The 25,793-nt window shown below is 42.9% G+C and overlaps 1 protein-coding gene across 3 annotated transcripts in view; it reads left to right on the top strand.

Moving 5' to 3' along the window:
- The first annotated feature begins 1,312 nt into the window (after positions 1 to 1,312).
- The window catches only part of LOC147461018 (Chaperone DnaJ-domain superfamily protein), a 97,657-nt gene continuing 73,176 nt past the window's right edge, over positions 1,313 to 25,793 (top strand). For all 3 annotated transcript variants that reach the window (XM_086508676.1, XM_086508675.1, XM_086508674.1), the window contains exon 1: positions 1,313 to 1,471. In XM_086508676.1, coding sequence (XP_086364802.1) covers positions 1,412 to 1,471 — 60 coding nt within the window. In that variant the 5' untranslated portion in view covers positions 1,313 to 1,411. The remainder of the gene's footprint in view (positions 1,472 to 25,793) is intronic.

The raw sequence follows: 25,793 nt of genomic DNA, 5'->3' as shown, positions 1-25,793 counted from the left end.
AGTTGCAGTAGAATGTCAGATGATAACAAACTAAAACTAGAAGTACCTGACATACATGCAATTAAAGCATGTCTATAGACATCACAAAATGCTTGGAAAATTTGAAAAACTACCATCTGATTGGAGCACATTCTGTGTCTTATAGCACCAAATATGCAAAAGGCAAGAAATTGTCTGCTCTTCTTTGAATGAGCTTACAGAAGTTTGGCATCCCATACCAAAAAAAAAAACATAAGGAGTTGATATTTGTAGACTACCTAATCCATGATTAGTATAACATATCATGGAAAAGGCCTTAGAGCTTGCACATAACTTTAGTGCCGCTTGATCTTGAATCAAAGTTTCAATTGAAAATACTCCATGGTATATTTACTGATAATTGACAAATAGTCTTGTGCTATAGTGTCGTGAGTCGTACTAACCCTAAACATGTTTTAAATCTATAATACTCTACACTTAATTGTAGAATAGGGCATGCAAGGCACCATTTGATGGTAAAATGGTTGAAAGATGACTATATTTATTATGAAAGATTGAAAGGACACCAAGTGTCCAACATAGATTGCATCCAACCCATAGGTAAGGGAGACATTGGTCCTTGTCCATACTCATATCCAACATGACATAACCTCCATTGTAACCTTGGATGACAACTTCTAGATTTGAATCATAGATTGAGCTCTTTGAAAGCTGTAACGTTCTCTAGTTTAGGCATCAAAACATCCAAGCAAGGATGTGCCAGCCATTTGCAAGCATAGATGCTATAGAAAAATGGCTCTCGCAACCCCTTAGTTACTTAAGTTACCTTAGAAACCATCCTAAAGAATTGTGAAGCTAGCAAGTAGAATGAGTACAACATGCAACACACCTTACTAAATGTTACTAATTTCATCTTCTTAAAGAGGAAAGATAATCATGGAATGGCTTGCCATTTATGTAGTGATGTGATATACCAATCATGGTTTCATACGAATCTTATTGCAAACCTCTCCATGGCACATTCCTTTGAGCCTTGAACTTATTGAGCATGGTGGAAGCTTACCAATTTGCATAGTAAACTTCGAGTTAATACACTTGAAAACTCTACAACATCATACTCAATCAATGGTCAAGAGACACCTAATCCACTTTGTAAAAACTGCTTGATAGCTTTTCATAAAGTCCTATCACTTTCCTCTTTGAGGCTTGCATAATGGTTGGGATTGCCAGATCCAACTGGGCTTTTCCAAACTTGATGTATTGCGTGTTTTAAACAATACATTTAAATTGAAAATCCAAAACCCTTATAAGCCCTTTAATTTGTGGGGCAAGGTTTCCAGGGGGGTTTACGGCTTCATATTACTTGAATTCCCTACTATAAACAATCTGGCCATCGTGAGTCTTCAACGTGTTTAGGCATCAACGGGACAGAATGCGGATTTCTGACGCGAGGGATCTGCTTGGCGTGTCAGACGACGCTTCTCTATCTCAGGTAAACCTAATTGTAACTTCTCCTTTTCTTCCAAGCATGCATGCAAAGATTGGTGCTGCTTCCATAGTTAAATTAACGTTTTTTCTACAAAATTTTCTCTGGAGGCGCGTTTGCGCGCTCAAACGTTCTCGAAAGAGTGCCGTCACTGTCACCAATGAAATGCTTGTTTTATCAGCTGACACCAATGAAGGCTTTCTTCTCATGCTCAAAACAATCCAAACTGTGCATGTTTGAACCTGGGCACTCTGCGTTTGTATGATATTCATGATACATTGTGAACTTCCTCTTTGTTCTGCAATCGAACATGTTTTTTAATTGTTTTCTGCATGTTCTAATTGTTTGCTTGCTTGGACTTTTTCTTTTGTGTGCCTCTGTCTGTTTTTGTATTTCCTTTTCTGCATATTTGTGTACTGAACTTTTTCTTTTGTGTGCCTTTGTCTTCTTTTGCATGTTTTATGTCTCCTTTTCTGGATATTTGTGTACAAGTGGGAAACCTCAAAGCGAGAAAAACCCACCAAAAAGATCAGATTTACAAAAAAGTGTGTGAAGGTGTGGGGTGTGCGATGATGTGACAGGCAAGCAAGCGGTGAATCAACAACGAACACATGTAGGAACTTGAAACTGTTAATACTTGAACTTCAAAACAACATGAGTAGAGACACAATAGAGCGTAGTTCTTTGCCCCTAAGTCTGTGATCCTTTTGGAACTTTTTTTCATATTAATAAGTCACAAAGCACAACTTCTGGGAAGTCGCTCTTTGCATTTGTGCAGCCATTGCACTGATCTGGCAAAGAGGATCGCAAGGGTCCAAATTAATCATAGGGAGCACTACTTGCCCTTCTCTGCCACTCACAAGCCTCTCTCTGGCTGAAGCTAGTGGCAACAACTGCCTCATGACTCGAAATCTGACGTCGTGGCCACTCTGGTCGCCACCATGTGTGCCATGCCAATCTCTTATGTCAAATCTTTATCACCGTTATCTCTGTGGAGCTTGCCTTTGTCTTCGTCTCTTTGTGAGTTTCTGCTTTTGTCTTTGGCTTCAAACTCCCGAGCCAAACAAAGCGTTGTATCACAATTATAACATTGGTTTTCGGATCTCGTGGGCACCGAGGCAGCTAACTGAGTACTAGTATTGTCGGCCAAACAAGTTGACGGTTTCCTTGAGAGCTTCGGTCGAGCATAGGCTGTTGACTTGATGATGGTCGATTAACTTTCCATAGCTGACGATTGGTCTTGGTCATTGGTGCTCGAGCAAGGGTGGGCCATCACGCACGTACAAGTTGAAGCAAGCCATGTTTGATCCTCAGCAAGCTTGCACTTCTGCCTCGCACTCCAAAGGCCTCTGATGGTAGTCCTTGAGCTGCTCAAAAAAACTCCTTGCTGCCTTCCCAAGCACCTATTGCATGGGGGTTTCAAAATGCAATGAGAAATGCTGCCGACATCGAGTGTTCCACACTGCTTCCACGCCATGGGCGTTTCAATAAGCAGTTGACGGACTTCTCTGCGTGTCACAAACGGGAGCGCATAACAATATAAAATACATTCGGATAAATAGACTTTATCACTTATTACTGAAGCCAAAGGATATAGAGAGAAGTAGATAGAGAGAGAGATAGAGAGTGAGAAGATCAACACAGTACTGGGGACCAAAAGATGGGCTGGTCCCCCCCCCCCCCTAATAGTATCTTTATTATTGAGGAGAAGTCTATACAAGTACTTGAACCGAACGTATTACCACGTTCGTTCTAGAATAAGACTTGATGGTTCCCGGAAGCCTTAGCTTCCGATTCCTAGGGCAAAACCCTATTCCAAGGAACTTGCGTTCCTTATTCCAAATCCTTGAGAACCAAGGTTCTCGCCTCTGGATCTCACCTTCCAGACTCAGGGCATGACATCCCTGCAACTCTCTTTTTCAACTCTGTTTCCAGAGTCCTCTTCCCGCAGAACAACTCTACTTTCCCGGACGCGAAGTCCTTACTTGGGAATCCCAACTTCTGGATCACAACTTGAGAGACTACCTCTCTCCGATCCGTGGATCTACTTCCCAAACTCGGGTACAAAACCCTTAGGTTGATTTGGCTCTAGTTCCTGAGAGCGCTTTCTCCTGCAGAGGCTCATTCCTTCCTCTCCTCCTACTCCCTCACGAAGAGGAAGTACACCTGCAATCAAATACTCAGAGATCATAACATGAAAATCATTACCTTCAAAGTCTCGACGCTCGAAACGCAACTCGGTTCTCGAAAAGCAATTCCCTGGAAGAGATCTCTACGTAGAAAATCCTCTCTTCCAATCCTACACACAAAAGAGGTGTGTTCTCGGGTTCCTTCTCGTAAATCAGCCCCGTCTACGACGTTTATGGGCTGAAATCAGAGAAAAACAGCAGCTTGTCGCGATGGAAACACGCTTCGTAGGCACTTCTTTGCGAAGGAACTCGCGCACTGGGTCTTGGCGACATCTGGTACACTTGGGGCAGCCATGGGCATCACCGGCAACGTCTTCTTTACGGCTGAAATCTGCAGTAGCATCTCCTCGTTGCAAAGATTGGTCTTCCCTCTGGGAGAGGGCGTGTGATGCTTTTATAGCTCCTTGGCCATGGAAAAGATAGCTGCTCGCGTAGAGATCGCGGCTGTTTTTTTTTAAAAATAAAATAAAATAAATAAATAAATTCATAAATAATTTTTTTCATTTTTTTTTCCGCTATTCTGCTAGAAAAAGAGAGAGAGAAAACGCTGGCTGATCTGTTGCCTTATTTATCAGATGGCTGCCCACTTATTAAATGGGCGGTCGGTGTATTTTAAAAATAGTCTGAATCTGCCCAAAAACTCAATAAAACCTTTCAAGTTAAAAACAATGCTTTCACAGCACTTCCCAGGCGTCCTTGGATGCAATCACATGCACAGTTGCAATGTAGACATAGTCTTCCTCGCGGGAAAGCATTTGCTTTCCCGAAAAGCAATCCCGCTTTCTCAGAAAGAATCTGTTTTTCCTCAAAGTTTCCTCTGAACCCATCTTCGTTCAACTGCTTGCTTTTCCTTGGGAACAATTCTAACACAGTTCGGAATTTTCTCTTGACTATGGATGTCCCCTTTCCAATGCACCCGTCACCCACCTTGTGACACATCAGGAATACCCATCACCTAGTCCTTTCATACCAAACTTACGGTACCATCTCCTTCACGATGCTCTGTCACCCATCCTATGACGCATCAGAGATGTCTGTTGCCAGATGGTTGGATACTTCTTTTCGATGCTCCCTGTCACCCATCCGATGTGACGCATCAGAAGTACTTGATCCTAGTACTTGATCCTGGTGGCCTTACAGATATTCCTGTTCTCAGTGCTCCCGTCATTACTTTGAATGACGCACTAGGAATACTCTGTACTCAGATGTCTCCAGTGAGAAAAGCCCTCTCACTTAAAATTCCAATAATTCATTTAGAATTATTTTTCCTTGGTGTTCCAAGTGAGAAAACCCTCTCACTTATAAATCCAATAATTCATTTTGCATTATTTTTCTGTAAGATAAAGCCAATTTAGCAACATCCCTCACTTATAAACAGTTGTCCTCAACTGTAGAGGTCCAATTGAACTGCCGGGGAGAAACCGGAAAGATTCCAAATCTTGCTCAATGGTGAGTTGAGCTGGTCCTTTCTCAGTAGAGAACTTAAAAAGTAAATTAAACAAAAAATTTCATAAATCAATACTTACCTTACTAGTTCATGTCCTTTCTCTAGTACCTTGGATATCCTTCACCATTCATCAAACTTACGAGCCATGTAAGAACTCGTCATTCGCGTCTTTCCGAGAATCTGTGAACTCAATTCCACCTTCTCAATCCCGAGAAGAATAATCCTCCTAAAAATCAATTTAGGTCTATGTCCTTGCGCATAACCTTGCGCTATTAGTCCTGAGGATATTAAACCTCTTCTGTCCTCCCGCATAGGGCATGTCGAGAGCATTAAGCTCATGTGAATCTTCCTGTGGAAGACAAAGTGTGTCATCTTACCAAAGTAAGTTCTTATTCCGGGCCTTTGCTTTGGGTAGGCCAATTGTTCTAATCCAAAGTTTTCTTATCCGAGACTCTGTTAACTTGATTCCGTCTTCTCAAATTCGAGAAGAATAATCTTCCTAGAAATCAATCTAGGTATCTGTCCTTGCGTATAATCTTGGGCTGTTAGCCCAGAGGGTATTAAACCTCTTGTGTCCTCCCACATAGGGAATGCCCAAGTCATAGAGCATTAAGCTCGATGTCTTTCTTTCACAATTTGCGATCACCTTAAAGAAGGTTCTTGTTCTGGGCCGTCGCTCAACGTAGGCGGACGGTTCCAATCCGAAGATCCTTGTGCACGACGGCACTTCCTTCCAATCTTTTCCTCGTGCGAGTTATTACCACCAGCAGTGTTTTCCAGACGCCCATTAGAGTCTCTTCCTTACAGAATCATAAAAATGATTCACCTTGCGAGCATCAATGACGCCTTGCAAAATATCAGGCATATAGGATTCTAGCCATAGCATTTTCTGAACGTACGTTCAAACCCGGTTCACAATAGAGCGAATTTGATTCTTGCCATTTTGAAACGGTTGGCGAACTATATTCTTACGAATAAAAGTTCGAATTTATTTTAATAGCGTGTAAATGCTACTTGACCTTCTCATGGAGAAACATATACCGCAACCAAAAGTTGCTACTGTAATGTAAAAACACATAGCGTACTCAATGATCAACAACCATCAGAAAACCTCTTCTCCGTAGAGAAACTCAAATTCCTTCTACCAAACACATCTCAAATAGAGATTCTCGTGTCGGAATATCCTTGCACGCAAAAAGGCGCTCAAAAGAGTATAACAAACTCTCGTCCAATTCTTGATCTCATTCCGTTCAGCAAAAAAAAAAATCAATTGGTAGATGATCCACCTTAGCATAGGTCTGCATCTTCGTGTGTTATCCATGTACCCAAAGGTGTACATAAGTTTCAGTGAGCCTGGTAAGATCCTTAGAGCGAAGACGCTCAACCTGACGATCTCTTGGCTCAATCTTAGAGCAAAACCCGCTCATCAAATAAACTAGGATTTTAATCCTTGGATTCCTCGAGCACAAGCCATAGCAGTCTCTTGCTCCTTTACTCATAAAGAGAGTGTTTATTTACTTGTGCGAAAAGCACTACCATATCTTCCCGGGTAAGGAGTGTTGGTTCATAAGGTACTCAAGCTTAGTGAAAACTTTTCTTGCTTGAAATCGCGGAATGATTCCTTCCTTTCTGTCGTCCTACTTGCAATAGCAGGTAATTTGTTGAAGAACCACCGGATACCAGATCAATAGTTGACCTTTTGGCTAGTTGAGCAAACCAATTCATCCCAAAAAACAATGTTTCAAATTGATCCTACTCTCATAAATACTCGAGAGTGATTGTCCTAAAGAGACACATGTATATCTCGTGCATAAAAGCAATACGCAGTTGATGAGTTCCTCAAAGATTTAACTTTGATCAAAGACCTGCCCTCTCACTTAAAGTTTGAGGGTCTTCTATTCAAGAACGAAGGAGTTAGATTGAATTCCCTTACTCCAAACTTTCTCCGGATAGCAACGTATCCTTCGAGGAGAAATAACAAAAAATTCGGAGTTTCTGTGTTGAATGGTTCTCGTCCCACTGCGCGGATTAGATTCTATGTACACTAAGGTGTACGCTTTCAGCTTTTATTGTTGACTCCACTATCTGAGCAAAGTATTTTGCAGATGCGTCTACAAAATTCGGGCAAAAATCCTTTGTTGAATTTCTTCATCTTTTCTCCCTCAGAGAGAGTTGAGAGTGGAGCTACCTTGGCAAGAGTGAACCACTACTTGCTTTGACTCACTCGTGTTCCTATTGGGCAAACCAATCCCAATCTTCTTGAATGCCTTCCTCAAAGCGTAGAGGAAAAAAAAATTTGTCCGAAAATTCAGCCTTGAATTGAATCCAAGTCTTGTTGTAAGTTCCTTGCAAAGCTTTGGTATACCACCAAGTACTTGCAATCCCTTTTGAGGTGTTTGGTCACATGCCTCACCTTAGACACTTTTCAGATATTGCCGCTTGCAAAGGCAACTTCAAACTGTCGAATGAAAGCGTTAGCTTTTGAGACATCTTCTCATCCGTCAAAAGTATCAAACTTGACCGGAGTGTTCTGAGGTCTAAAGACCTTCTTCATATCCTTCCCGGAATGACGGGATTTCTTGGCTATGGTTATGGATTGATGTTCATGGATATTTTCTGGATTCTGAAGGATCTTGAGCATTCCGCTCCTTGGATTCTCTAGGTTCTTGAGCATCATGCTCTTGTTGCCTTCTCAGAGAATCCCAAGTCTTGTGTCGGCTTCTTGCAGAGAGAAAAAAAAATTTCCCAACTCTGCAAGCTTTTCTTGCAGGACTTAGGTTTCCGCCTGCTTACTTCTCTCTTGGCTTGTTATGGCTTCTTCCCGTATCTTCCCAGAGTCGTCCTCCTTTACAGAGAGAGTAGACCATGCTTTGATACCACTGTCACAAACGGGAGCGCATAACAATATAAAATACATTTGGATAAATAGACTTTATCACTTATTACTGAAGCCAAAGGATATATATATATATATATATATATATATATATATAGAGAGAGAGAGAGAGAGAGAGAGAGAGAGAGAGAGAGAGAGAGAGAGAGAGAAGATCGACACAGTACTGGGGGCCAGAAGATGGGCTGGTGCCCCCCGTAATAGTATCTTTATTACTGAGGAGAAGTCTATACAAGCACTCGAACCGAACGTATTACCACGTTCGTTCTAGAATAAGACTTGATGGTTCCCGAAAGCCTTAGCTTCCAATTCCTAGGGCAAAACCCTATTCCAAGGAACTTCCGTTTCTTATTCCAAATCCTTGAGAACCAAGGTTCTCGCCTCTGGATCTCACCTTCCAGACTCAGGGCATGACATCCCTGCAACTCTCTTTTTCAACTCTGTTTCGAGAGTCCTCTTCCCGCAGAACAACTCTGCTTTCCCGGACGCGAAGTCCTGATTTGGGAATCCCAACTTCCAGATCACAACTTGAGAGACTACCTCTCTCCGATCCGTGGATCTACTTCCCAAACTCGGGTACGAAACCCTTGGGCTGATCTGGCTCTAGTTCCTCAGAGCGCTTTCTCATAACATGAAAATCATTCCCTTCAAAGTCTCGACGCTCGAAACGCAACTCGGTTCTTGAAAAGCATATCCCCGGAAGAGATCTCTACATAGAAAATCTTCTCTTCCAATCCTACACACAAAAGAGGTGTGTTCTCGGGTTCCTTCTCGTAAATCAGCCCCGTCTACGACGTTTATGGGCTGAAATCAGAGAAAACAGCAGCTTGTCGCGATGGAAACACGCTTTGTAGGCACTTCTTCGCGAGGGAACTCGCGCACTAGGTCTTGGCGACATTTGGTACACTTGGGGCAGCCATGGGCATCACCGGCAACGTCTTCTTTACGGCTGAAATCTGCAGCAGCATCTCCTTGCAAAGATTGGTCTGCCCTTTGGGAGAGGGTGTGTGATGCTTTTATAGCTCCTTGGCCATGGCAAAGATAGCTGCTCGCGTGGAGATCATGTCCGTCTTAAAAAAAAAATTAAAAAAATAAATAAATTTATAAATAAATTTTTTTTCGTCGTTCTGCCAGAAAAAGAGAGAGAGAAAACGCTGGCTGATCTGTTGCCTTATTTATCAGATGGCTGCCCACTTATTAAATGGGCGGTCGGCGTATTTTAAAAATAGTTTGAATTTGCCCAAAAACTCAATAAAACCTTATCAGTTAAAAACAATGCTTTCACAGCACTTCCCAGGCGTCCCTGGATGCATGCAGACATAGACTTGCTCGCGGGAAAGCATTTGCTTTCCCGAAAAGCAATCCCGCTTTCTCAGAAAGCATCTGTTTTTCCTCAAAGTTTCCTCTGAACCCATCTTCATTCAAGTGCTTGCTTTTCCTTGTGCACAATTCTAACACAGTTCGGAATTTCCTCGACTATGGATATCCCCTTTCCGATGCACCCGTCACCCACCTTGTGACGCATCAGGAATACCCATCACCTAGTCCTTTCCTACCAAACTTACGGTACAATCTCCTTCACGATGCTCTATGTCACCCATCCTATGACACATCAGAGATGTCCGTTCCCGGATGGTCGGATACTTCTTTCTGATGCTCCCTGTCACCCATCCGATGTGACGCATCAGAAGTACCCGTTCCTGGTGGCCTTACAGATATTCCTGTTCTCAGTGCTCCCGTCATTACTTTGAATGACGCACTAGGAATACTCTGTACTCGGATGTCTCCAGTGAGAAAAGCCCTCTCTCTTAAAATTCCAATAATTCATTTAGAATTATTTTTCCTTGGTGTTCCATGTGAGAAAATGTTCCATGTGAGAAAACCCTCTCACTTATAAATCCAATAATTCATTTAGAATTATTTTTCTGTAAGATAAAGCCAATTTAGCAACACTGCGGCTCCAGTGTCCCTGCGTTTCAAGAGGTGGGCGATCTCGTTGCTACGACTTTGCCTAGCATTTCAAAAGGTGTCTCAAAATGCCATCGTTGAAGTCCACCCAGTCCTTGTTGACATCCAAGTCTGTGGCCAGAGTTTCAAAACACTCATTCAGCATTGCTAGTGAGCCTTCCAGAACGCGTCAAGGGCTAGTCACCAAAACGCAAAGCATATCAAAACGCTGCCGCTTGCTTGACGATGAGAAAACGCTAGGTCCTCTACTTCCTACGTTTCAAAACGCCAATCCTTGTTTCTCTTCTGCGTCCGGGTTTCCCTCCCTTGCTATCACCGAGCTCAAAGCTCTGATACCATGTCAAAGTTGACAATGCGAAAGCATAGAGCAATGGGGAGAATACACGAGAGAGACAGTAAGAGGGAGAGAGAGATACTCTGAACCAACCAACCGTCACAAACGGGAGCGCACACGAATAATCAACAAGATGAAAATAAATAATCTTTCAACTAAACAAAGTTGAGGGAGAAGTTCGACACAGTATTTGGGACCAGAAGATGGGCTGGCCCTCCCCTTAAAGAGAATCCTTTATTAGGGAGAATCTTTTTACAAGCACAAGAACCTGAGAAAACCCCTTCGTTCTAAATCTCTGACTCAATGGTCGTTCCTTCCCATAAGGGAAAATCCGAGAGACGAGCTCTCAATCCTTTTTCCGTCTGTACTCGGAGTCGAGACTCCGCAGACAATTTCCGGATTCCGTTCCCGGAATTCCCAAGCGTAGGCCGAAGCCTTCTCGCTTCTCCTTCACGATGAAGTACTTGCAAACACACACACAAACACGGAGAAACAATTCGTATGGCGAATCCACAATAGATACCTGTCGCTCTTGCGCGGGAAAAGCGACTTCCGTGCTTCGTAGTCTCACGATCTCTTGCGGTAGAGTCTTCTCTTGCTGACGTTGGTAACCTTCTTTCAACGAGGGCATATGGTGCTTTTATAGCTCCTTGGCCACGGCACGAATAGCTGTTCGCGTAGAGATCGTGGCCGTTTTTTTTTGTGCGTTGCTTTACCCGAAATAGGGAGAGAGAATTCGATGGCTGGTTTTGTTGCTTTATTTTCTAAGTGGCTGCCCACTTATTAAGTGGGCGACCGGCATATTTTAAAATTGGTATGAACTTGCCCAAAAATTCAATAAAACCTTATAAGTTAAAAACAATGCCTTTCACAACATTTCCCAGGCGTCCTTGGATACCCATTTACCTTCCTAGAGTGCTCTTTTCCATTCAAGTCCATAAGTTGATAGTAACTTGAATTGAAAGCCTTCTTAACTATGTATGGCCCCTGCCATCTAGTTTCAAATTTGGCATCAAAACGATTATCGAGTCGATTGTCATACCTTAGCACAAGATCTCCTTCATTGATGCCTTTGTCCTTTAGTTTCTTGTCAAGCTTTTCTTTCGCTTGCGTAGCTTTCCTCTTGTAGCACTCGTAAGCTGCTTCTCTTTTCCACTCAAGCTCCACTAACGTAATAAGTCGATCCATCCATACCTCTTGATCATCTTGTGCACCTTTGCCATGAAGCCGCATTGTTGGAAGGTTGAGCTCGATAGGCTGCAAAGCCTCTTGACCATAGACCAAGTGAAATGGTGTGAACTCCGTGGCTTCCCTATATGTGGTTCGATATGCCCACAAGGCACCATCCAAGAAGTCATCCCATAACTTTGTTTTGTTTTGCACCATCTTTCTAATGATGCCTGCAATGACACCGTTAGCCTTCTCCACCAAACCATTTGACTGTGGGTAGTATGGTGTGCTATGACGATGTAGAATGTGAAACTCTTCACAAACTTCTGTGAGTAAACCCTTCTTGAACCCCGGACCATTATCCGAAACAATCTCTAGAGGTGTGCCAAATCTACAACAAATATTAGTGTAGACAAACCTGCTCACTGTTTTCCCATTTACCCTTGCCACACTTTGTGTTTCCACCCACCTAGTCATATAGTCTACAGCCACTAGAATGTAGAGTTTACCATTTTTTGTCCTAGGCAGAGGACCCATAGCATCAATGCCCCACTTTTCAAAGGGTCCATTTGCAAGCACTATCTGCCTCGGGCCATGCACCAACCTTCTATTTCCATTTATCTGACAATTGTGACAGCTTTTACACCAATGTTGAACATCCACATGCAAACTTGGCCAAACATACCATGTAAGCAAAATCTTCTTCACAGTTAATTCTTGGGCAAAATGACCACCACATGCCTCTTCATGCAAACCGTTTAGAATGGCTGGAATTTCCTCGATAGTTGGTATTCTTCTGCACACTTGATCCTTCCCTCTTTGATAGAGGGAGCCTTCTAGGAAGAGATAGAAACTTGCCTTCTTCACGAGTCTCCTTTTCTGAGCTTTAGTGAAGTCTTGTGGAAACTCGCCCTCCAAAATGTAGCCAATAATGGGAGTCAATGACTCCAATCCTTGGTATCTTGGTTGCTTCACAGCAGTTGCCACCATGATGACCTGCACTTCTTTCTCAACACATGTAACCACTTGCTGTGCAAGTAAATCGGCATCTTCATTGTGTTTCCTAGGAATATGATATAGTTGCACTTCTTCAAACTGATTAAACATCCTACGAATGGCATGAACTTTTGTCCTTAAACTTTCATTCTTGCATGCCCAAATGCTTAACATCTGTTTAACAATGAGAAGTGCATCTCCTTTTACCATGAGACATTGTATACCTTGGCCAATGCACATCTTCAAACCATGAAGTAGTGTGTCGTATTTTGCTTCATTGTTGCTAGTTGAACCTGGTAGATTGACCTTCTCTTTCATGACCACCTCTCCACTTGGGTTGAGCAACACTAGCCCTCCCCCTGCTTTCCCTGTGGCTCGTCGAAAAGCTCCATCAAAGAACAAGGTAAAAGCATTAGGAATATTTTTTGGTGGTGGCAATGGTAGGGTCTTTACTTGAGGTACCTTAATTTCCTTCTCATGTACCCTATAAGTGAGAATCCCTGCCAATTGTGCACGCACACTATCTTCTACCTTTGTAAGTGTTGTAGACAACATACCTTCTAGCATTCTTTCATCTTCCACTTTTTGGCTCTCTTGGGAACCTACCTCTTCCAAACTTGGGCAAGAGGTCTCCTGGTTGTTTGGCTTAAACCTTACCCCCATGACGTCGATGGAAGACTCCTCTTCAGTAATGCTGCCGCTACTTTCTCCTTCTGAAGTGCTATTGGTCAAGCCTTCCTCCGTCTCACTTTGAGATGATTCTTCATGGAGCTCCTCTTAGCGTTGCTCCTTCATGTCAAAGACAACCTTCTTATGATTGTCATTCCTGCAAATTAGCTTTCCACTCTCCCAATCCTGCAAAGCTCGCATTTTCATTAGCCATGGTCTCCCTAGGATAAATGGGTAACCATTTTCTTTGGTAGACATGACATAGAAATCCACTGCCTTCTTAATGCCAAAGGCCTCCACAAAAACATTTTTGCAAATGCCTATGCACCTAGCCTTGCTATTGTTTGTCATCTTGACTTTAATTTCAAGTGTCTTATGGATGTGCATGCCTAGTTTTTGCATGAGTCCCTCTGTCATGATGCAAATTTGTGCACCCCCATCCACTAGACCTTTCCTAACTAATCTTCCTTTGATGTAACAATCTAGCACAGGTGTAATATCCTCATTCATTTCAGCATGTGCAATTTTTATAACAGGCACACTCTCTTTTACCTTTTTCCTCGTGCTAACTGCCTTTGTTAAATCCCTCCTAACTTGTGGACATAATGCAAGAAACCGAGGCCATGAGATATCAGGACCCTTATCTCTCATGTCTTCCAACAGGTTGTATGGAGCCATACCATGTCCAAGAGGGAAGTCTTGGAGGTTGATACGACGTCGAGTCCTCTTAGCTTCCTTGGTCTCCTTTGCCTTCTTTCCTCGTCCATGGTCACTTTGTGATGTAACTCCTTCTTTCTTCTTACCTTTCCCTCGGGCACGCTTAATGCCATTTGCTTCCATGTCAACCTCTCTTGAATTTGTCACCTCTACCACATGTACATTTGGGTCTGGCAAAGGTGGAACTCCTTCCACTCCTTGTGGAGGTGGTCTTGCTCTATTTGGCCTTTGTAGAAGCCGTGGTTGCTGACTAGTTCCTTCACCTGCATTTATCACTGGGTAATTCAAGTTAGGTCTCCCTGGCTCCCCACGGGGCCAAGGACAATTATACATCCCATGTCCAGACTCACCGCAATTCCAACATTGCAAGACTCTCCTGGGTCGTGAATCTCGCTCTTCAGACTTCTTTGCTTGTCCCTTTGGACCTACAGCTTGTGCAAGGTGAATTGACAGGCTGCTTAAAGATTCGTTTAACTTCTCAATCACTTCCGCCGTTACCTCAGGAAGCTCCCTAGATGTTGATGCTTGTGACTTACCTTTGGGTCTACGACCTTCTATTGGAACCTCCCCCCTTAAGCACTTGAGTTTCCTATATTTCTCAGTAGCCCTAGTTTCAGCTGCATCAAAGGTAGCAGGTGCACCCGCCTCAACTTTTACCTTAAGGTCAGGAAAGAGTCCGGCTATGAACCTCTCCTTCTTTAGGAACTCTGCACCATCACCAGGGTTAGCAACATTTCTCACCCATACAGCCTAAAGACGTAGAAACTCTTGCTTGTACAAGTAGTAGTCATCTAAGTCTTTTTGCTTATGAGAAACAATGTCTTGCTATAGTTTTTGAGTGTTTTGGGGATCAAAGAAGTATTTCTTGAAACGATTCAAAACTTCTGTGTAATTCCCCTTAACTTCCTCAGGCAAAGAGTCAAACCAAGTGCTAACATCTTTCCTAAGGACCACCTCAAACATTTCTATACGTTCTTGATCAGTTACTATCCTCTTGATACAGCAAGACACTTTGAAATTTGCCAAAAATAATTCTGCATTCTCTCCAGGCTCTCCAAAGAAAAGAGGATATCCAGACATTTGGCGTTGGCCCTCCATTGAATTGATTCCAAAGTGACACGTTTTTGTTTTTTTCAATAATATTTTCTAAATTGCAATCTATTCTACAACAAAATAAAAATATTCACATCAAATGACCTATGATAATCAATAAGAGGTAGGATGACAAGGTTTGGTGACTCGAGAATTTCTCCTACTCTTTGGGCACCAGACATGAACACCATACGCTGTTGAAAATGGATTTTTCTACTAATTGCAATGTTTACTCTAATGTGTGGAGTGAAATGGAAGGGGAAAATCTCTATTCCTGGGCCATTATCCATGGTCTATGCATGCTTTAATTTTTAAAATAAAACAAAAATATAGACGTACAGACTAAGGTCGTACCTAATGAGAGGCAAAATAAAAGGATTCACTAAAGCGTTTATTTCAGCCAACCTACGAGGGCCCAAAATTCTACGAATTACTCGTTGAAATTGTAACTTAGTACTAACAATTATGTGCACCTTTTGCCTTGCAATGAGAATAAAAGGATCATACAAATTCTCGTGATTCATGCAAGCTACTTGATTATGCTAAAGGTTGAGCCTACACAAAACATACACAAGCCGTCCTCAGTGGGGGCACCAAAATTGAGGTGGTCCGGGGCGGGCAACAAGAGAGGCGACCTCTAAACACCCCTCAAGGCTCCCGTGCTGCTCAATTGGGGCTGGGGCAACCAAAGCACAACACAACAACCAACCCACAGCCAAACCCAAACAAGATAGGGGCACCACCTAGTTAGAGAGCGAACTAGGACGCAAAAGAGGAGAATCCCTTAGCAATAGAAGCAAGAAGGAAGGGTACACTATCACTAATTTAAATGCTACAAATACACACACCAAATAGACAAGAAAGAGAGAGATCTTTGTGCAAGAATTTAGCTTCAATTTTAATGATTGACGTGGATGTATGAACAGCTTGGAGGAGAGTCAAAAGACAGGATTAAGTTTGATGATGTTGCAATCTACACATTATCTTAGGGTTATGGGAGACCTCTCACCATACAACTCTCTTATAATGTTTTCCCAAGCAACAAAAACAAACACAAGAGCTCGTGAGTCACATACAAGCAGATACTACAAAAGAATCTCAAAATGAAAACGCGTCACCTTAAACCAAACGAGATGAGGTTGCCAAACGTGAATTGGAGAGACTCAAGAGAGTTTTGACCCGTGATTTGCACCCAACGTATTGATTCAATTGATGCACAAGAGTAGGTACAACTTTGATTGGAAGTTATGAATCACTCACTCCCTTGCAATGTTACAACTAGCTCAGAGAAGCTTTCCTATACACCACATGTAATGGTGCATAGAGAGCTCACTCTCACTCCCTAAAACTAAGATGGTGAATGGCACGCTCAAAGTAGTGAGCAATAGTGTAGGGATCCTTGCCATTACAAAGGGAAAAGGGCTCTATTTATAGGTGAGGAGAGCCCTAATTAGGATTATACCTAATCAACATTTTCATAGAAAATCATGTTTATGAAATTTTTTATATGTTCTTATGAGAGTGGGGCTCTCTTGTCTCTTGAGTCACATGGATGTGGGCTCAAGAGAATTATTGAGGTGAAATAGAGAAGATTCTAGAGAGGTGAGTGATTTTTTGTGTGAGGTTGCCTACTCCACAGTAGAGTAGAGTGGGTGCAATTTACAAAAAAAAAAAGGTTAGCAGTTAGTGTTAGTAGTTTGAAGTTAGTAGGATGGGGTAAAATTACATGGCATATGCACTCAAGGTGCATTATATGATTTATACAATGGTAAAAAGTAAGAGAAGAATGAGAATATACACAATTTGGTGGAAACCACAAGATGTAAATGAAATTTTCCACCTTCTTCTCCAGTGAATAAAGCGGTTGTAGAACTTTGTCGGTGCAGTTCTTGTGACCATGGGGAAGTTGAATTTTGCATGATCAAACTCTTCCTTTTGTAGGCTTGAGATTGGTTATTTGCTGATTTTTTCTCTTTTATGAAAGGATGAAGAGGTTATGGTAATATGAATTTGATTCTAGAGAGAGAAATTGAGCTATATGTGTGTAGAGATGATAATCTTTTGAGCCATGGAGTAAGGAGAGATGGAAATGGTGAAGAAGATGAAGTAAGCCATGAAAGTTGCAGGTTTGAGTGAGGGATGGAGAGGAATGAGTGTATGTGTGTGGAAGTGGGAAAGGAGGTGAGAGAAGACTATGGGTTACTTTGTGAGAAAAGTGGGCAGACTGGGGTCCACTCAAAAAATCATAGCTCACCGGTGGTTGCTCCAAAAATCACCAAAATTTTTGAGGTGATTATTCAGCTTTTGTTTCACATTTTCTCTTTTGACCACCGCTCCAAATTCGGAGTGGAGATGGGTGTCAAAAATCTCACCAAAAAGCCTGTTTTTTATGCATGCAAAAGTCTTTTAGTGGCCCCCTTCTTTGTTGAATTTGTACAATGTATCCAAGAGTGAGCCCCTCCTTTGTCATATCATAATACAAAGCATCCAAGTTGCCCTTTATACATGCATGGAGGAGGATTATTGGTGAATAAAGCAATATATACATGGTGGAACTAGTGTATGGACTATTCATGGACTTTAGCTCAATGAGCACATGGTGTTAGAATATTGAGTAAAAAAAAAATAAATAAATATGGAGGAATTATGGATATGGAAAGATATTGGAATCATATGATATGGTCTCTCTTTGTATTATTTTGGGTGAAAGAGGAAAAGGTATGCAAGTAAATGAAAATAATATAATAAACATGACTAAGAAAGTAGAAATCAATTTTTTTGTTTTCACGAGGGTGAGGGTGAAAATGTGGGGGTGATTTGTATAAAAGAAAAATATGAGGTTAGAGTATGTACACATTGGCAAAAAATACACTTATGGTGCAAGAGGATGAAAGAAGGCATACATAAGTTTAATAAAACACACACCTAGGTATAAATATTTAAATAAAATATCAAAATAATTATAAAAATCCTTATATTTAGGCCATATATATAATGAAATATTTACACACAAAGAGGCCATAATATACCTTTTATTAATTATTTTTTTATTTTTTTGGGCTCTACTAGCCCAGTGACTAGCTAATTGAGGGTTTTTATGAAAATACGAAAAAAGTCCCCTAACTCACACGCGCCTATATACAGTGAAATGGTAGGGATAGCCATAGTGTTTGGGTGAATTTGGTAGGGTGAGGTAGCTCACTATGACAATTTATAATAGCCGAAAAATGACTATCACCATCTTTATTCTTGTGCTTGCGTCTTTACGCGTATTCCTCTTTCCAGTTCGGGTTTCTTGCCAGAACCTCGAGATATTCCTTTTTCGATGCTCCCGTCACCCCATCACGTGACGCATCAGGAATATTCGTTTCCCGGTCTCTCCCACCGAACTAACGGTAAAACCCCTTCGCGATGCTTAATGTCACATCATATGACGCATCAGAGTTTTTTGTTCCTGATGGCTTTTAATAATTCCAATAGATCTACAGTTCCTAACCTGATGGTTCAAGTGCACATCTTTAAATATCCTAATTTCAATGAAAAGAAATTACTCGAGAAAATAAGAAAATAAGAAAATAGTCCATTTAGCAACACCAACCTTGGCAATGAATTCATACAATGTACAATGGGGACAAGGGGTCCCGTATATACCCACCTCAGTAAATTGCCCTATCCAGACTTTGACAAATAAGTAAAATAATTACTTAAAAGCCAAAATAGATAATGGGATCACATTGACAATTCACTTGAGATGCAAACACTCTAACAACTCCCTATTGGATGCACAGGTAAAGTACTGGTTGATGGAGATATCAGTCATGAGTTGCCTAGAGGATAGTGATTATGTCGAGGATTATTCATCATAGACGAAGACGTGCAGTGTTGTGCTTGACTTCCATGGGGATTTTTCCAAGACATGAGCCTTTGGAAACTTTCCTTGCATCATGCCCTCACTAGCATCACACACAGATGGCTAATGGCCAGTGAAAGAGAGAGCTCACATCATTTCTCTTGAGCCATCTCTTTGTTATCACGATGTTATCATTTTATGAAATCAGTCTTGACGGTATGTTTGGGTATGTACTACAGTTTGACCAAATAGTGGCGAGGATTGCATAGGAGTTTACACATTAGCCATTGATCTTGAATGGGGCGACAACTCCAGGGACGGACTCATATTGATTGTGCAATGAATCAGTGTCAAGCCTTCTCTTGGCAAATGGTTCGAATGCGCTGAGGTGGATTGAAAGCAGAGCATCTTTGCATTTGCAGAGAGAGTACACCTTCGGTAGCAGAGATTGAGGATGTCATTCCTGATTGTTGTAACTTGATGCCAATTCATGGTCACCATGAAGTATCTTTTTCACATAGGTAAAACCCTGAAACTCTTGCAACGTTTCAGGTGCAGCTGGAACACCCCACATGAAACCCAAGCTAAAATGTTCCATAATTTTTTAGTACGGCTCACAAGGTGAGCCGTTCTTGGCAATGATTTTTTATATTGATGTTTTGGTCTGGACGTTTCGTCTCTTCTTTCTTGTGGGGTGAAACATTGCATTCCAATATGCCCTATTTTAGAATGAACCGTCTCAAGACTGAGATAACCAATATTCTTCGTGCTAATGCATGGTTTCAGTGCCAAATTGCATATCTACTATTTTCTGTTTGTTTTGCAAGCGTAACCAAGGGTGATTACACTTCTCTTAAGGGGAGGCACGTCACAAAGTGATGGTGTTGCACCTGACAGGAACACACACAAAGAGAGAGTTCGCGGGCAATGACATGGCAACTTCTTGCACCAGTTATGAAAGCAGTGAATAATGTTTGCTTTTGGGTTCCCTCTCTTTAACGAGCAGCTTTTGGGGACTCTTATCAATTGCTTTCAAGCCACATGCCTGTAAATTATTGGCTTGTGTTGGAGTTCAAGTTATCGGTGTTTGAACCCGTGGGTTGAAGTTCAAGGCACGTGTATCTGGCAGGGAACCAATCAGACGTTTCTAAAACACTATGGATGAGTGCGCACCAATCCATTGTTGTTGGTCGGATTATGGACAGGATGTGTTCCACAGTTCATTATCTAGTAGTATCTTTGGATGTGATGTGTTTACAGTTCACGAATGGGGATTCTTGGACGTAGTGTAGTCTACAGTTCAATTTTCTACAAGGCAACCGATGCTCAAGATGACATTCTTCGAAGGTACAAAGTTGAGGGTAGCATAACTGAGGTGTATCCAGTAGACTGATCAACTACTGGGGTGTCCATGGTAGCTGCTTCTTCGACTTGGTCTCACTTATTTATGTCCACTATGAGCTGCAGAGAGGGTGTTAGGGTTTTGACCTCTCAAGTGAATTATCCAATGTGATCCCATTATTTATTTTGGCTTTTAGGTATTTGTTTTACTTATTTGTCAAAGTCTGGGTAAGGTGGGTATATACGTGACCCCTTGCCCCCATTGTACATTGTATCAAGTCATTGCCAAGGTCGGTTAGTTCATAATATCTTTCTATCTCTCTTTCTCTCTCTCGTGTATTCTCCCCATTGCTCTACACTTCTGCATCGTCGACTTTGGCAGGAGTTGTGTACCAAACCGTAGCTAAGAACACTTGATATGGCTCAACTCTCTACCCGCCTACAACTAGTGAGAGGGTGACCAATAATGTAGCTTGTAACAAATAAACTAAAGGGTTAATGCAAATTGCTGCTTGGGGGAGACTATAGACATGCAAATCCTTAAGCTTGATGCTTCTACGGCTCCCTCTTCCACTCGCGTCACAAGTTGGTGATGTGGCATAACCTCTAGGGGGTTAGGCCAATTAAACAGCCAACATGAGACATTTAGCTGAGGAACCCAAACACTAAAGAAGTGCTGATGTAGTTGACTGAACAAACATTGCGTAAATTGTCGAATCTTACTGATGATGCACTACTATATGGACAACCCTGCGATTCACGGAACATTCCTTAGGATGCGTGCTTTTCACATTTGATGCTTTTGGAGGAGAAGGTTTTCATAGCCAATGCTTTTGGACCAAGGGCCTTTAAATATGGGCTCACTCTGGCATTCGAGCGTGTGCAGAAGCAGAGATCGAGTTCCCTAGCCATTGTACTTTGTGAAAAATCAATAAAGAACGAAATATCGGAAGGGGTGCTAGTCTTTAGGGTTAGTGTATCTGGAAGTGAAATTCCGTCGCTTCGTGTTGACTCCTCTCTCTCTTTTCAACTTCAGTTGTTGTAGTTTCTCTCGTGTGGTGTTGTTGATTTCTCGCTTCGGTGTCCAAGTCTATTACAATTGTATCATACCCATAGTCACATGGGGACGAGGACGGGTCTTGGGGACGGGGACGTGGACGTGGCAAAACAAGGGACAGGGGACGCGCTTTAAAAAACACTTTGAAATTTGAAATTTGAAAGGCGCCCCAAAAGTGGGCTTTTGAAATTTGAAAGTCCCCCCAATAGGGTGCTTTTGAAATTTGGAACCCCCCCCCCAAAAAGTGGGCGCTTAAACAGTGTTTGAATTTAGAATATCCTGCCCCTCATTGGCTGCAGCCCGCCCCCTGTCCGCGTCCCATCCGGCGGTGTCACCGGGGACCCGTCCCCGGTGAGGGACGTCCCCACGTCCCAAAAACGGGTCCCCATCTCCGTCCCGGCGTCCCCCGTCCCGTCCCCGCATGAATGGGCCGCGTCCCCCCATCCCCTGTTTCTATGATCATACCAAAAGGGGCGCCAATCTTTGAGGCTTGTTGTCAGGTGCAACAACGTTGAAATGGTGAAGATCTAAGTTTTCCACAAATCCTTTACTCGTTTCCTTGTGTTCTTTTAGCTTGAATGATGGTTCCTTTTACTTTCTCTAAAGAGAGGGAATGAGAGAGAGAAGTAGAGAGAGAGAGAGAGAGAGAGAGAGAGAGAGAGAGAGAGAGAGAGAGAGAGAGAGAAGAGAAGAATGACACTTGATGGGGTCCCAGCCAACCCTCTCAAGAGCCCCCCATACCGTTGCCGATGTGGTATTTGCTTTTGATTGCGTAAATGGAAATTACACATGCAATACCTCAAGTGCAGACTCTGCTGACTCGAATAGGGAATGTCCCATGGTAACTCTTTAAAATGAAGCATCTCCGAGGCTGATTTGATGCACCTTTGGATCCTTCTCAATGTGGGATTGCTGAAGCTTTACCCTTAGATTCATTTTGAGAGTTCTTTTCCGAAGGATTAGAGGAAGATTGGTTAGAAGAGTTACCATTCTTACCGTTCTTACCGTTCTGTGGGTTCTGAGGAGTCTGAGAGATACTTTGAGAAGACTTGTTCTCCTTAGGCTTTTCCTTGTTGTGCTTCATCTCCTGTGCGAGAGCAATCGCTACCGCCTTGTTGAGATCTACGGGGTCGAAGACTTCGACATCAAACCTGATATATTCATTCGACATGAAATAAAAGCCGCTTGGCGCTTCGCATCCGATTTGTGTAATTGGGTGCCAAGCTGCAAAACACGGTTAGAAAAGGACATGACTGGGGTACCATTTTGCTTGAGATTGCGCCAATCTTCCTTTGACCGCGCTAGGTACTGAGGTGGCATGCCTTGAGCTTGTCTTGGAATTCGGCCCAATTGAAAGAAAGGGGCACGCCTTCCTTGGCTTCCTCTAGGTGCGCGGCCAACTGTGCCTCTTGCCACACTTGATACCAATTACTGGCATCACCGGCAAGATACATGGCTATCGTCAAAACTTTGCTATTCCGTGTGTTCTTAGTTGTCGCAAAATAAGCATTAAATTGATGCAACCAAGAATGAATAACATTAGCATCCATCTTACCGTCATACTTACTGAATGTCAACTTCTCAGTGACGGGGTTGTTGGAATCCGCTTCTCGACTTGTGCTACCTGATGATTCTCCCACGTCCTTGAGTGGTTTGGACTTTGAGGTGAGTACTTGTAGGACCAACTCTTGCAGGCGTTGGTCTCTCTGCGCCTCACGTTCTAATTCCAAGGCCGCTCGTCTTTCTTCGGCCGCCATGCGTGCGTGCTCACGCTAACGCTCGAAGGCTACTCTTCTTTCTTCGTCCGCCAAGCGCGCTTGCTCGCGCTCGCGATCAAAGGTGGTGCGTTGCGCCTATTGTTGTAGCATCATGTCCATCATCGACTTGACGAAAGCCTCCATAGGATTTGGTACAGCCCGTGGCGTAGGTGGGGAAGGGGGAGGGTCGGAAAATCCTCTTGGTGGGGAAAAATCTTCGTCACCATCTCCATGCTCATCACCTTCTCGCAAAGTATCCATTCCGCTTCGGGTGATGACGATACACTGAGATCTTGGGTACTTAAGTTCGCGAATAACTTGGGTTCTTGAGGTTCTGGAGTTCTTGAGTTCTTTAGCTTGCAATCAGTGTTTGAGAAGGCTTTTCTCTTACCCTAGCTCGACTCTTCCCTGTGGGCGCACCCCTTGGCGGCCTTGCGCTCACACCAAAGTTGCTTTTCCCACCTCATATCGATTGGCCGACCGCTAAATGCACGATCCGCTCTCAATGAGTGAAAAGAGGAACAAGGGGAGGCTGGACAAGCCCTTCTTTCTTGGGTTACCTGTCACTCTTCAAAAACACGATTAGGAATCGACGCGCCCAAGTGGACTTGGGTTACCTACGACTGCAACAAGCAAATTTTTTTCTGTGGTTCTTTCCTTGAGTGATACAGAACAATGCCAAAGCTCTGATACCAATGTTGACTTTGCTCGAGATGAGTGCTCCGAACTGTGCTCAAGGGTTCCTTTTACTTACGGAAGGGAGAGCCTTCCGTTCCTTTAGTGAGAGAGTGCAATGATCACATACAAAGTGAATGTTGACTTTGCTCAAGATGAGTACTCCAAACTGTGCTCAAGGTGTTCCTTTTACTTACGGAAGGGAGAGCCTTCCGTTTCTTTAGTGAGAGAGAGAGAGAGAGAGAAGAATACAACATCAGATGGTTCTCAAACCCTCCTCCAAGGGCCCCCCTCTCTATGGCGAGAGAGGTCTATGCTATTGATTGCACAATCTGGTGCAATGGTCTAGATGCAATGGACTTGCCGACGATGTTGACGACAATGACGACGACGACGAGGATGGGCTGAAATCTGCAAACTCTGACTTTCTACTGAATTCTGACACTGTGTCGGCGAGGACGACGACGCGACGACGATGCGCTGAAAACACAGATGCTGAAATCTGCGGACAGCGGGCTGAATCTGAAAACATTGGCTGACTCGACGGTACAGTGAGGTTCTGTTGCGGGTAGGTGAGATCTGCGAGGCTAGGGACTGAATCTGCTATGTTCAAGTGCTGAAAACTGAAAGCGCTTATGTGATGGGGTTTATTTGACGCCGGAATCTGCAAAAGCTAGTCTAAATCTGCAAACTGGAAAATGCCAGGCTGATCTGTAGCAAAAACGCTAGGCTTTTCTGCTGATTAAAACGCTAAGCTGTTCTGCTTCTGTTGGTTGAAAACGCTAGGTCTCTTGCCGATCTTGCTGAGAAGGTGCACTGCAAGTTACTGGAACTTCTGTTGCCTCTTCTGCCAGAAAGTGCCAGCGCTAGGTTTCTTTTACAGATACTTAGCAAAATTGCCCTACTCAATTTCCCAACAAAGTCACTTATTATATAATCAGTAAGAAATGAATAATTGGGAAAATTAGGTTCTATGCACTGTAAAATGCTCATGATGGGTATTGAATGTCATGCTGATGATCATGCTGTGTGCAACCAGAGGATATGCAACTACTCTAAGTGCCTGGACATGCACGGCCTGCGCACAGGCTCACAAAGGTGCCAAAACACTTCCTAAGCTGACTTGAACCCTAGACCAGAAGTAGGTTGTCCACATGCACCTAGGGTTAGATGTGCATGTGACAGAGATGAGGTAGCCCAAATACCACACAGTACTCAGAAAAATTCAAACTTCTTTGTGGCAATATAAAGACGGTTAGCATCCAATTGGGCCAACACTTTCTCTACATCTATAGCTTTTTTTTTTTTTTTTTGAGAAAAAGATCCTTCTGTTAGTTAATGAAATTGCCCATAGGGCACACCTCTACTAGAGAGGGCTACAACAAACATAAGGGGAGACTCTTCCAATGAAAAAAACAACATATGTACAGTGAGGGCTAAATCAGGATATGAGAGGAGGGAAAGAGCCACATAGGTGGACGGTAGTGCCATCTGAGCACACCTTGGACCATAGTGAAGAAAGGCCCATGGCGCCATAGTTGAAGGAACGCCTCTCTACGCTCTCGCATGCGGTCGGAGCTGCCCTGAAGTCTCTCAAACTGTCCCCTGAGAGTATGGATCAACTCCAACCAAAAATCTCGAACAATTTGTTGGTGGCACGAGGCGAGCTTCAAAGATGCGGAAGCAGCGGGATCGCCAGATGAACCACGAGTGTCAGGCAGTGTAACAGGGAATGGGCGGAACGTAGCCCAACCGTTCCGAAGCTGTTAGGTGCAGCGGAATGAATGTTGTATTTTCTCAAGATTAGTGATCCTTATTGCTCAAGGTTCCTTTTAGTTCTTTAGGGAAAGAGAGAGCTTTCCGTCTTATGGAGAGTGCTATGATCACTGTCACGTGACACATCCCAACCCTATGTGTCCGTGGACAAGCTACACCACAGCAGGGTTCAGTCAGTTCAGTCAAGTCTAGATTAGCAGTGATCTGGCACTTTTGTGAGTCTATTCGTAGACCGTGCATGCCCAATCACTTAGCATAGATGCATATCCTCCGGTTGCACACAACATGATCATCGGAATTCCCATTAGAATCCATTAGCATCAGTTAGGGGAATTTTCCAGTGCATTTAGCCTATTTTCCTATTTATTGGTATTTTCACTTATTATTTTTAAGTGAC

The sequence above is a fragment of the Adiantum capillus-veneris genome, chromosome 3 (assembly GCF_014529385.1).
Source record: "Adiantum capillus-veneris isolate H3 chromosome 3, ASM1452938v2, whole genome shotgun sequence".
Classification (NCBI taxonomy): domain Eukaryota; kingdom Viridiplantae; phylum Streptophyta; class Polypodiopsida; order Polypodiales; family Pteridaceae; genus Adiantum; species Adiantum capillus-veneris.
This window is presented reverse-complemented; position numbering and strand designations above follow the sequence as displayed.